Below are 13,899 nucleotides of genomic sequence, written 5' to 3' on the forward strand. Positions count from 1 at the left end.
AACTTCCTTTTGGATTTTGTTGTCTTCCCTTCTTATTCAAAATTTCAAATCTAATGTTCCAATAGTAAAGATTTATAGGTTTAATTTTAATGCTCTGTACAATGATAATTTTATTGAATAATTCAAATAATTTTGTAAGTGAATGTTTAATTTGAAACTTAGTTGACAACCCATTGAAATGCCAAAACAAAAGGAAAATGGATGACACATAAATTACATATTGTATATATTTCTTATATTATAACGATATTTAATTGAGCATTTGAATTGTAATGAAAGAATGATGTACAACTCTTTTTTAATACAATATTCATAGTGCAAAATAACACATACATATATTATGCCAAATTTGGGACCAACTATGCAAACGAAATGAAAAAAAAAGGACTAATTAGTGGCATGAATAAATGAAATGAAAAAGAGAAAAAAATAAAAAAAGAAGTATTATTAACTTTGTCATTTTTTTATTATTGGAATTTCTGGCACACATTTGAAAAATATTTTGATTTAATTTTCCCATTTCATCCTAAAACCCAAAATATCACTTTCTGTAACTTAGGGCCTTAGGGGCTGTATCAATTAAATCTCAAAAAATTAGCGACTAAAAATATAAATATAAAACTATTGACTAACAACAATCTGACTTTAACTCTTACCCATTATTGAATTTTTATCAATGGTTCTAAATTTTATCTTTGGAATCATATTTGTTTTGGTCAAAATATTCGGGACTAGTTTGCACACAATCTAAACATTAGAGACCAAAATCAGATTTCTTCATTTTTTTTTTCTTTATTCTCCCATCTCTCTCCACAGCCTTCCCTAATAGCTAGGTAAAGGATTCGAACTCTGAACCTAATAGCGGATAAGACCCTTAGACCCCTCCCTGGCCACCAACAAACCCTAATGATTCCCTCATTTGAAATAGAAATACACAGAGTTACCAAGTGATTTTTGCAAAAATGATGTGCCCATACCACTGGCATCCACCTTTAATTCACAAGTCAATCATGATATTCAACTTCTTCAAATGCATTTGCGATTAGCCCCCAATGGTTCCTACAAAAAAAGAAAAAATGACAGAATAAAGCACACGTTCCAACAAAAACGAAGTTAAGCAACCACTGCATGTGCCCTTTTAATTGAAACAATGATGCCAAATTACACAATAATAGTTCATCTAGAACAAAACAAGGAATGATCATATCGTATTTTACAATACATAAGGAAAGAGCCTAATTGCCCACCAATATTGATTTGTTTATGAATCAAGTCCAACAAATAACTTGTGAGGCTTTCTAGTTGCATAACCAGACCAATATCAGATTGTTCTGCGCAACCAAACCGATTAGCACTTTAAAATTATCACAAGTCAACCATTTACTAAATTATATGACATCAAAATGAGAACCCGAATCAGAACTTGATTCATTTACCTTACTGTCACCAGGCTGATCATGAAATGCTATTCTAATTAGTTTAGAATTTAATTCCTAAGACCAGTAAAGATGGTCCTAACTGTAGGCAACGTACCCAAGTTATACCAAATATTTGATTACTTATTGCCATGACAATAAGAATAAGCAGTCTCAAATCCCATATAGAAGCCAAGGATTAAACTTGACAATTAGGAACTATTTCTTTAGACCAAAATTTCGAAAAGTGGAGGTGCTGGCCAGGGATTTCTAGTTGTTTCGGGTGTGGTGAAAGTCCTGAGGCCATAAGCCCCATGAATTTTAATTTTAATAATTTAGAAATTAATAAAATGCTAGAAATATGCAGTATTATTAAAATGGTAAAATATCAACTAACTATATAACATTAAGCAATAATATGACTATTTCAGAATGTAGATATCCAAAACATGTTAACGGTAAATTATGATTGCAAGAAGCATGAAACGGTGCTTCTTTAAGTGGGCTTCGAAAATAATATAGTATATATAGGGGGTAATAAACAATGAAGCACTGGAGAGCTCCATTCTATTGTTGGCGTGGTTTTTTGATCACTTTTTCTTCTATTCTCCTTGTTCTACTAAACAGGGTTTATGTCAAATCTCAAAATTTTCCACTTTATATGGACCATTTAGGCATGCAAGCCCGAGTCTTGGAGGCATCGTTCAGGCAATACCACAACGAAACTACCGCCTCCCTTGATTGCTCTAAGGCGTTTTAAGTGTACATGCCCTAAAGCGAATCCCGATAATGCCTTTTAAAATACTACTTTAGACAATAACGTGGCGACATCTAAATTACTATGTGCATGCTTGATATTTAATCAAGTTCACTAGCTAGTTGATCAAATTCATTAATTTGATCCAAATAAGGATTTTATATAAATAACTTTGTGAGTGTCAATAGCTTAATGTCTAAGTGCCGGCAGTACAAGTGATCCTTAAATTTAAGAGTACCACAACATCTTAGTTGGATTACTCATAAATGATCTACTCATATTATTAGAGATTGGGAAGAGTAGTAAGCATGAAAGAATAGTGAGTAATTTATAAGAATATATTATCTTAATAGTAGAGGAGTTATCTTATTCGTGGCTGCTCATTAAAGTATGGTTCAAAGAATCTTAGTGCTAAGTGAAAAGGTTTTGGAAAGTTGTCCTAAGTTTTCTTCATGGGAAAATTTTGGTAAAAAATTGTTATAGTTATATCAGAGTTGGAATGTATTCTATAGTCTAAAGTACTAAGAGATAAGTTTGGTGAGTAATAATAGTTACATGGAAAACGTGCATGGAAAGATGAAGTCAACTACTTGGCTCTTCTCATCACTTGATTATTGCTAGATAGCAATCTCGATCTATAAGAATGAGTTAGCTGACTATTTCAATTAATGATAAATTAAAAGTATTTAAACTATTTGGCTCTTAATTATTTAAAATTATAACAAATACTTGTTATGTTGTAATCATATTTGGGTGTCTAATGGGTCACTCACACTAAGATTTTCATTCATAGGATTAAAAGGAATTGAAGTAGGGACATGAATATAAGAATGTATTGCCTATAGTTTAATTTGTAAGGAACTTCTATGCAATGTTGTTAAACTCGAACCAAATGGTGACTCGGTTAAACTATTCAGTCAGGGGTCAACTAGTCGGATCGGTAGAACCGTTCTAAAAAATACACTAATGTTAGCATGATGTTATAATTATTTTATATTTTTATAAGTTTCAGAAATATTGAAATTAAGTTCTTGGTTATATTTGACCAATCATGAAAAATGTTCCAAAAATATTAGACTTGCAATCAAATATACACCTAATAATTATACATAAAAATGTAAATTTATGGTTAAAATATGTCCATTCTCCAAAACTACTTAAAAAACTAAATTAAAACAAATTAATACAAGTTTGAATCACTGATGCTAAATTAATGAGATCATAGTGATAAAAACATCTTGATTTAGAGATCATTTAGAAAGCGAGTGATTTTGATATTTACACTAAATAGTTGACATTTTCTTATTCCTATTAATAAATAAAAGTGTTACAATTTAGGTAACTCAAATTATGTTTGGGGAAAAGAAAAAAGAAAAGTTTGAGAATTGGGTCAACCAGTCATATCGAGTCACTGGTTTAGCCAGTTTTTTATGGTTTTGACTGATTTTTAACTAAAACGATTTTATACTATAAACCAATTCGAAAAGAAGCCGGTTCACAGTCGGATAGATCGAACGAGCCAGTCCAGTCCGGGTCTAACAACACTGCTTCTATGCAAATAAGGTAATCTTCTAAGAAAAAAGTTATCTAGAAGATTTCAAGAGTAGTATAACTTAAATATGAAGGACCTATTGTACAAATATGAAAGCCTTTTAGGATATCTAGAAGATAGGAATCCTACTTCTCAAGGAAACCACTCAAGTGGATCCCATAGGAATTGGATTTATTTATTGCCAATATAAAGACCTCTTAGACCAACTTTGCAAGACATAATTTTCAATTAATTTTTAGAGAGATTTTGTGAAAATCAAGAAAAAAAAACAAGGTGAAGAATTCGGCCAACATAGAGAGAAATTCATCTCTCTCCCTAAGGAAGTCATCTCTCATCCCTCCTATTTCATTAACTTGTGAGCTTTACTCATGGGGAGAGCTAGTATTTATCAAATTTAATGATTTTATCATAATAAAATCTTATGAAGAGGTTGTGTAGATCACCAGCAAATGCTAGATATTTTGATAATTTTAAATGGAAAAGGATTTTGCACCAAAAGTTATGATCTCCATGTAGAAATGCACAAAAAATTGAGATAAATAATATTTTGAATTTCTACTGTGCATGTATGTTTCTTTCCTGACAACACTATTATATTAGGACCGTAATTTAGAATAACTAGTGCAAATTCATTTATACAATACTTACAGCAGAACTCAAAAGGTCTACATGAACATTATGTGGTATTGAACTTTCCCTTCAATGGTCAGTTGTAATTATGAAATTTTCACTCTACTTTCACTCCAATGCGTAGTTCTAATTGTGGAGAGATGATAACTAAATGACCGACATGTTATGCTTCAATCATGACCTGAAGGGATGAGGAAAGGTCTTATTTATACTTTATTATTTTACAATAAGATGAAGTACCATGACATTACAACTATAATTGATGATACACGTAAAATCACTCAATAAGCAATGCAATATCTACCCATACTTTATTGAACAAATTCTCCAGAAATCCGAAGTATGCATAGCGCCATGACTTTTTAAAACATAGGACACAGAAGAATCCCAAGAGTCCAACACCAAAACTAGGTCCCAAACCAACATAAAACCAATAAAAATAAGACTACTTGCCATCCTCATGATCACTCGATTCTCCGGCATTTGATTTACCATCAGATTCATCAGGGCAGCTTTTGTCTAGCGGTTCACCACAAAGTCCACTGCTTCCCATGTAAATGGCTGGGTCGTCTAATGTCTGCAGATGACGTCCGGATGGAATTCGACCGGTTAGCTTGTTGAACGACAAGTTCAGCCAGCCCAGAGATTTAAGTTCCGACAAACTTTGAGGAATTGGACCAGAAAGGTCATTTTGGATAAATCTAGAGACTCAAGTTGGTTCAAGTTCCCAATGTTTTCTGGGATTCTTCCACTTAGATGGTTTCTAGATAAATCCAAACCCTGCAATCCAACAAGAGACATTAACTCGATAGGTATTTCCCCACTTAGTTTATTTCCCGAGAGCCCCATGAATCTAACATATGGCACATTGCTTGATGTGTAGTTCAACATTCCACCTTTGATGAAAAGTGAGAGTTCTTCACTGTCGTCAACTACAAAATAACTTGAATTCAGAACGTAAATACCTATAGAGTCCAATTCTGTCAATGTCGTTGCTGTAAAGTTGTTAAAACAGCGAGGTATGTGGCCAGTTAAGTTGTTGTCTTTCAAATTTAAAACCTGAAGGGATGATAATTTGCAGAGGCACATGGAAATGTCACCATGGAAATTATTAGATTCAAGCACAAGGTTCTTCTGTGAGGACTCATGTTTTTATTCTTAAAATAGTTATTTTTATAATTATTTATCCTAGTATTAGTTAATTATATTATCGTTATATGAATTTCTTTTAAATTTCGCTTTATCGCGCGTGAATCGAAAGTTCGCGTATTTCGCGTCAAAACGGCTAAGTGGAGATTTGAGAAATTTATACTAAACTACTAAGAGTGAATAATTACAGTGTTCAAGGAGTTACATTGGAGGATTAGTGCAGTAGTGCAATAAACAAGAGAAAAAGTGGTAGTGCACCTCTCTATTTGAGCACTATTCAAAGTCGACTTATTGCACCTTGAACTTAGCTTCCTTAACACACTTCATCCACCAACATTCAAACCACAAAACACACTCTCTCTCTTCTCCATAGTCTCGGCACTACAAGAAAAATTATATTTGGAGGCACAACAAAATGATGGAATAGGGAACTTTTAGAGGCACTTAGACTATTGAGGCACACACATGAAATGTCTACTAAACTACCTGTTTGGAAAAGGTTGGAGGCACTTTTTAATGCCATGTTTAATGAATTTGATGCACTCACAATTGCCATGAAAGAAATTGCAAACAGGCACAAACCAATGTCTCTAAAGATGCACTATAAAGGCGTTTTACTTGGTATCAGTTTTGTCCTTTTTAGGACACTTGTACATGTTGCCAAAAGGTGTTTGTCTAGGCACAATGAAGTGCATTATATACATTAATGGAGGCAGTTCACAATGCAGTGTTTACCTGTCTTTCAGGGCATTTTCTACCGTTGTTAAAAGGAATCTTCAAACTCTCAAAAAAGTGTCATGATATGTGGTTTTAGTAGATGCATTAGTTTCAATGTAGACATTGGCAAGTGCCTCAATAGCTATCTGTTTTTTTTTTGGTGCAATTTTCATCCAAATTTTGTACTCTAATCTCCTAATACAATACGCCAAACACATAACATGCAAAAGTAAGATAGCCACTATGCCAAAGAATATAAATCTGCTTGAAAGTTTATACCTCTCATAATAAATTTTATGACCATTTCATAAAGTACACAAATCTAAAGTTAATTCAAAAACTAGCTCTAAACAAAAGGCTGCCATCCAACTCTTGCAATAGAATCCAGCAGCATCCTCACAAAAATATTCCACAAATTTGAAGTTAACTCAAAAACTAGCATTGCTTCTCTAAACAAAAGGCTGTTGTCCAACTCTTGCGATAGAATCCAGCATTGTCTTTTCTAAAAGTGCAACTATCAATCCTCATGAATCTTTACCTATACATTAAGTAAGAACACCACTTCATTATCCATCCAACTTACAAAACAGTTTTGTGTCAAAGTATACCAATTTCAGTGGCCAAGCAATCGGTGCACCAAGTGCATCTTCAATTGTCTGCAAGAGCCCATAAGGCCTAATCAATTGTTCGCTGCGTTCCACCACAATTTGTACTAGTATTTCACACCAACATGGTCCTAATGATTGTCCGCCAACAACTTTAGAAGGATCAATTCCTTGGAGGCAACCAATAGCTAGATATTTTGTTGGATCAAGCAAACTGACAATATCCACCCAATCACCTTCCTACAAGATAATTTAAAGTCATAGAATTGAATTAGATAAATTTATTTTAAAAAATTTGATAGAGTTTCCCTTGCATTTTGAACATTTCTCCAATTTTCAGCAATAAAACTTATCAACCACGACCCTACTAAGTTGAAATTGCCATGTTTTAGTATTCAACATAACCAAACAAAATAGCAGTTTAATTAATCAACAAGTTTCAAACAATAAAAGCATCCTCACATGATATAATCACAATAAATTCTTGAAAAGAATCATGAACATACCTGAAGAGAACGAGCACCAATAGGTGATTTTGAAACATGATTAGAGGATGTTGAATTTATCTAGCCACCGGTTTTTGAGCCACTATTTTGCTGCTGACACACCATTGCTTTGAGCTCTGTAAGTTCTTTGGCTTGGTCTTTAAGCTGCTGATCTTGTTCAGCAAATTTTTCTTCCATCTTAGAAATTGCTGCCTTTTGCTCCATAACAATACGCTGACAAGTGCTGCGACTAGGTGCATTACCCCATTTGTCTGATGGTGTCACACCTAGACCATACATGCGCACACGTCCATTCTTATCTTCCCTAAATACTTGGGCGAATGTATCATCACGACCAACATCATCATTAGAACCAGGAGGAAGTTGGCTAACTTTTTCTTTCAAAGCTTGTTGTATTCAAAATCTAGAAAAAGTTTAATATTACTAAAATCGATTATCTTACATCAATCAAGATAAAATCAGTCTTAAGTTAGTAGACAATTTCAGTCATTTAGGGTACTAATTTCATCAACCAATTAGTGACTCACCAATGTAGTTGCAACGTCATCATTTCCCGGGTTTCCATTTGAGTCAGTATAACAGTGTTCGAACATGTCAACTCGTGATGGAAGATGACCTAATTTTTTCATCTATAGAAAACGATGTCTCCATAAGACCACTAGGTGATACAAGGAAAAACTAAATTAAACTAAAATGTTAAACAGATTTACCAATTTCTTTTGAATTTGAGCATACGATTTCTTCCCTGTCTTATGATTCATTGTTTTCTTGGTCCGACTCATCTTATTCTTCTCGCTGGTATTATGAAATTATAGAAAATAGTAGAAACTTATAATCTCAACATAGTGATTGATATTTAATAGTTAAAACAACTATACCTTTGTTTCCTCTAAGCTCCAATAAGCCAGAAGATTTCTCCACTGATCTTTCAAGATCCGTTGATCCCTATTGTTAATTTGACTCTCAATGGATTCATTTGGATTGTAATATTTTGCCTTTAAAGCTGATTTCCAATTTCTCCATTTTTTGCCAATAGATTTCAAAGTCCAGAAATCTGCACCTGGAGGAAGACGAAATTTTTCCTACAATAACACCTCAAATAGTTAGATACATATTTTTGTCATATAAAAGGTACAGATGTACATTTGAATTAAGAAAAATGTGTATTACCTTCACTAGTACAAGCATGTCTTGCTTCTTATCAGTTGTCATTTCACGCCAATCTGTCACGTCTATAGGAGCATACTTTCCATTTCTTGCTATTGTTCCTAAGAACTCAGCAAATTTGGACTTGTTCTTACCAACAGGCTCACTATCCTTATCAAATCTAACTTTGTACCGATGACAACTACTAGGTTTACCCCATATTTCTGTCATATATGTTGGCCCTCTAGTTTTTCTTTGTGAATTTTCATCTGCATTTTCTTCATCTACAACCATGAAATATGACCCCAGTGAATTTCATTACCAAAAGAACTAGTAGAACTGAAATTTTGAAACTGGATCCCAAGAATGAACTGCAAAACTTAACATGACTTATTAGAGATGTACTTGTAGAATTAGGTTCCTCAATGTGAATCTGATTTTCAACTATATCCTCGGGTTGATCAACAAGTGTATTTCCATTAATCTTCTGTCTTTTAGTCCTTGCCATTCCTACAAATGAAAACATTTAACAAATGGAAGAACACAAATGCAAAAAGGATAGCAAAATCTCAAACAAATATGATAATAGTAAGGCTATAACTAGACCGAAGTTTTTCATCTACAAACAAATCAATTTTAAAGTGCAAGTAGGTGGGTTAAAATAGAAATTTCAAAGTAGGCAAATGCAAAGACAAAACAAGGATAATCTGAATTTGCATCGACAAAAAGTGCATATGAAATTGGGACTATGTTTATAGTTACAACTTTTACAGTTTTAATAGCAAAAACTAAGCATTTCAGCAATTCAGGCTAGTGGAGGATTTCATCTCTATCATCTTCTCGAACCCATCGAATGTCTTCATTCTCATTGTCCATTTGAGTTGCTAAGGTAATTGTGCTCTGCAAATACATCTCAGTATCACATACGAGGTCCATCATAAACTCATTCCTTGGAGACGTAGCAACAACAACATTCCAGCCTTCAGCTAAGGGGTCTGCAACATAAAAAACTTGTGAAACTTGGGTTGCTATCACATATGGCTCAGGGTGAGGCTTTACATTCTTGAAGTTGGCCAATGTGAATCCATCCTCATCTTGTTTTAATCTTTTGCTTTTTGATATCCAATCGCATTCAAATAAGGTGACAATTCGGCCTTCAGTGTAATTTAACTCAAGGATATTCGTCAAAATACCATAGTAAGCCATGTCACTTAAAATTGGATTATTATCTTTAGTACTTGAAAAGCTTGATGTTGTTGCATTGACAAGAACCCCACTATTTTGAGTTTTCCTTTGAGATTCTAATTGTCTTGTATGAAAGCGAAAGCCATTGACAAGAATCTTTTGATATGTTCTCCCCACGTTGTTTGGACCCCTAGCCAAAAGTTTCAAATCTTTGGAGATGTCAACACCATCAGCCACTGGAATCCGCTTAACCTATTATATAAAAAATGTAACAATGACAAAATTTCTTTTTTATGCATAAAAAATATAAGAGAACCTGTAAGATTGTTCAGCTTACATGGTTCGAAAACCAATCTGCAAAGTTCTCACAATGAATACGCTCAATGACATGTTTTCCAACATGTGGATTTTGCTCATCCACCATTTTATGGTGTTGGCTGCATATAGAAACTCACTAAGTATTCAACATATATAAATTTTTGAATTGAAAGGAATCTACTTACTCAACATATGGCTTGATGTGGTCACAATTAAATAGCACATATTGATGTGCTTTTCTCAAAATTTCATTGCTGAAATTTGTTGGAGTTCCTTTTCCTAATGGACGACATGAACTGGAAAATATATCCAACCTTTCACTTGAGGTCTCGCCCACATCATCATTTCTACTTGTCCGATTAAACTTAGTTTCAACATAATCAGCTAGGTATAAGGAACAAAAATTCAAACATTCCTCGGCTAAATACCCTTCAGCAATGCAGCCTTCTGGTCGACTTCTATTTCGGACGTAGGATTTCAAAGTTCCTAAATACCTTGACAAGGCAAGTTTTAATTCAGATTTAGAATATTGAGATGAAGTTAATTACTAAAAATGTCTAAAATTTGCAAAATACTTCAATTAAATATTTCATGAGTACCTTTCTATAGGATACATCCACCGATAATGAACAGGCCCTGCTATTTTTGCTTCGCTAACCAAATGAACAGCTAGATGTACCATCACATTAAAAAAAGGCGGTGGAAAAATCCTTTCCAATTGACAAAGTATGATACCAATCTCTTTTTTCAAATGAACTAAATATGCCGGATCCAAAACTTTGGAGCATAACTTGCGAAAATACCTGCTCAATTTGATCAAAGGAGAGCGAACTGCTTTTGATAAAGTTCTTCGCAAGGCTATTGGGAGAAGCTGTTGCATCAAAATATGGTAATCATGACTTTTTAATCCAGAAATTTTTGGTGGTTTTACTTTAACACATCTAGAAATATTTGCTGCATATCCATCTGGAACTTTTATCCCTTTCAAAACTTTGCAAAATATCTCTTTTTCCTTCTTTTTCAATGTAAAGCAAGCTGGAGGCAGAACACTCCTACCATTTTCCTTCTCAATCGGATGCAATTCTGATCTTATACCCATATCATGAAGGTCAAGACGTGATTTTTTATTGTCTTTGGTTTTTTCCAGATTCAATAATGTAGCCACAATGCTCTCACAAATGTTCTTCTCAATGTGCATAACGTCAAGATTATGACGTATCATATTGTCTTTCCAATAGGGCAAATCAAAGAAAATACTTAACTTTTTCCAATTAAATGGCAATTCTGGATTGTCGCTGACTTTCTCTCCAAGTTTAATACTATAACCAGCTAACTCATCTAAAATTTCAGACCCCATTAACCTTCCCGGTGGTTTTCCATACTCTACAGACCCATTGAAAGATTTAGCATCTTTGCGAAATGGATAATTCATTTCCAAGTACCTCTGATGGCCCATATAGCAATATTTTCCCCAATTGTGTAGATGCTGTGAACATGTGTATTTATGACATACAGGACATGCAAGTTTTCCTTTAGTGCTCCATTCGAAGAGGATTGCATAACCTGGAAAGTCACTAATGGTTCATAAAAGTGCTGCACGAAGTTGAAAGTTTTCTTTTCTTGATGCATCATATGTATTCACTCCAACATCCCACAATTCCTTTAATTCTGCTATGAGAGGTTTTAAATATATATCAATATTATTTCCTGGAGCAAATGGACCGGGTATCAACAATGACAACATAAAGTTCGGTTGTTTCATACACATCCATGGCGGCAAATTATATGGCATCAATATTACCGGCCAAGTGCTATGAGTTGAACTCATATTTTTGAGTGGATTAAATCCATCTGATGCTAGGCCCAACCTCACATTACGAGAATCTTGAGAAAATTCTGGATGCTGAAAGTCAAAGGTCTGCCAAGATGGAGAATCAGCAGGGTGCCTCAAGTTACCATCCTTAGTACGACCCTTTGCATGCCATCTCATATGGCCTGCAATTTTAGAAGACATAAACAGGCGTTGTAACCTATGTTTTAGGGGAAAATGCCATAAAACCTTATGCGATATTTTTCTTCCCTCACCAGTCGGATCACTTTCAGATTTAATCCATCTTGATTCTTTACATGTTTCACAATGCTTTCTACTTGCATCTACTCCCCAATACAAAGTGCAGTCATTCGGACATGCATCATATTTATCATACCCAAGTCCTAATTCTTTCATTAACTTTTCCAGCTCATAATAAGACTTAGCAAACCCATCCATTGCACTTGGAAAGGCTTCTTTCAACAAAATCAAGTAACATATTCAAAAATTTGTTCGCTGAGTTTTTACCAAGGCCATTTGAGGTGAAGCAACCGATCAAAAAGAAAGTTTGAGAATCTTTTTACATCCAGAGTAAAGCTCTTGTTAGAATTATCAATCAGATTGTAAAATTTTTAGCTTCTCCATTGGGGCAATTTGGTTTTTGTATCATTCCAATCTATCTTTGTTATGATCTTCTTCAGGAATCCAATGCATTATGAAACCAAACCTGCATGTCATCAAGTTTCATCCCGTACCCATGTGAGATATTCATTGAGAAGTAGGTTTTTGGTGCACTAGAGTAAACAAATTCTCCATGAGCTGCGCCCAATGGGTGTATTCCTTTAACAAAACCATAAACTTTCAAATGAAGTTCTGCATTCTTCCCTGGTTAATACATACACCACACTACATTCTTTTACCATGGAATATATCATCCCATTGTATACTTGAATTTTGGAATGCCATAATCTAAGAATGCCAAACCATCCCAATATTTCTTTGCTTCGTCTATTCTTTTGCATCCAAGTTTTATCCATATTCTGTAACCATGACAAATTTAACCTTAAAATATACACATTCATACATATACATATATATATATATACAAAAGCAAAAAGCAATTAAGAATATCAAGAAGCTATTTGGAAGTCAACAAGAAGATCACTGTTTGAGGTAAAAGCATAAGCCACGAGCAAATAGACCGAACCCCAAAGGTATTCCACCACTAGCCATTTATCACGTATCACCAAGTAAACAGTTTTTTACATGAATCAATGTTAAGAACAAAATTTGCATGTCATATGATATATCCACTGCAATGACACTCCAGTTTATAAAAAAAATTAAGAATCCGAATGACCCAAAGATGAAAAGGAACGTATATTACATGAGGTTCAAACAAATGAACAAATTTAACATCATATATGTAAATTAATCTAATTTCTAATAAAAAAACACAAGAATATAAGTCAGCTTGTACCTCTAGCGAAATCAATGTGCACCGTCTTCAAGAACGAACACTTTTCATAGATAGCTATCTTCAATTCAAACCTGTAATGAAACATTAATGAACTTAAGTAAAATTTTAACAATTGTATAATATTTTGAATAGGTGGTATACGTCCTTCACTGATTATTCAACTTGAACATATATGCTGAAGCATAATAATGTTAATTGTATTAATACAGTGTTCTTGTGTATGCAAAACTTTAGAATAGTAGAATTGATTGGTCACCAATGCTCATAAGAGGAGGTTTGATTAACTTCTCCTCCTTCAATAATAAATAAAAATCAAGTTGTCATACAATTTAGAAATAAAGTGCAAATTCGAGCATATAAATCACTTATGAGTCTATGACTCTGTACTTATCAGACTAACACAAAAGTTTAGCTCAATCTCAGAGCTCAGGTTGGCTAGTATCTAAGGACACGTATCAATTCAAGAGGGAGACAACAATGCTGGTTAGCATTTATATGCAATTACATTAGCAGAACTATAACAAGTTAACTACAGTTGCTTAAATCTGATATATTTATATATAGATCCTTCATCTTTGTTGTTTTTATGAAGTGCCTATGATGTAATTCTGCCATTGATATGGATCTCA

At 33.8% G+C, this 13,899-nt stretch overlaps 1 protein-coding gene across 1 annotated transcript; it reads right to left on the reverse strand.

Moving 5' to 3' along the window:
- Window positions 1–4,984: 4,984 nt before the first annotated feature.
- On the reverse strand, window positions 4,985–8,985 carry LOC113766325. Its single transcript, XM_027310529.1, has 7 exons — window positions 8,883–8,985; window positions 8,502–8,761; window positions 8,210–8,413; window positions 7,855–7,960; window positions 7,434–7,717; window positions 6,829–7,065; window positions 4,985–5,413 (listed from the first exon to the last, which is right to left on the reverse strand). The coding sequence occupies exons 1-7, from the start codon at window positions 8,983–8,985 to the stop codon at window positions 4,985–4,987; spliced, it is 1,623 nt and encodes a 540-aa protein (XP_027166330.1).
- Window positions 8,986–13,899: the final 4,914 nt, after the last annotated feature.

This window comes from Coffea eugenioides, chromosome 3 (genome assembly GCF_003713205.1).
Source record: "Coffea eugenioides isolate CCC68of chromosome 3, Ceug_1.0, whole genome shotgun sequence".
Taxonomy (NCBI): Eukaryota; Viridiplantae; Streptophyta; class Magnoliopsida; order Gentianales; family Rubiaceae; genus Coffea; species Coffea eugenioides.

Bases quoted from the DNA above. Each gene is read 5' to 3' on its own strand.
- LOC113766325 (XM_027310529.1), bottom strand. From the start codon at position 8,985: ATGGCAAGGACTAAAAGACAGAAGATTAATGGAAATACACTTGTTGAT. The intron at 7,961-8,209 runs GTATAGTTGTTT...CGTTTTCTATAG, and splicing joins GGAGCTTAGAGGAAACAAAG to ATGAAAAAATTAGGTCATCT. The intron at 7,718-7,854 runs GTCACTAATTGG...GAATACAACAAG, and splicing joins CGTTGCAACTACATTGGTGA to CTTTGAAAGAAAAAGTTAGC.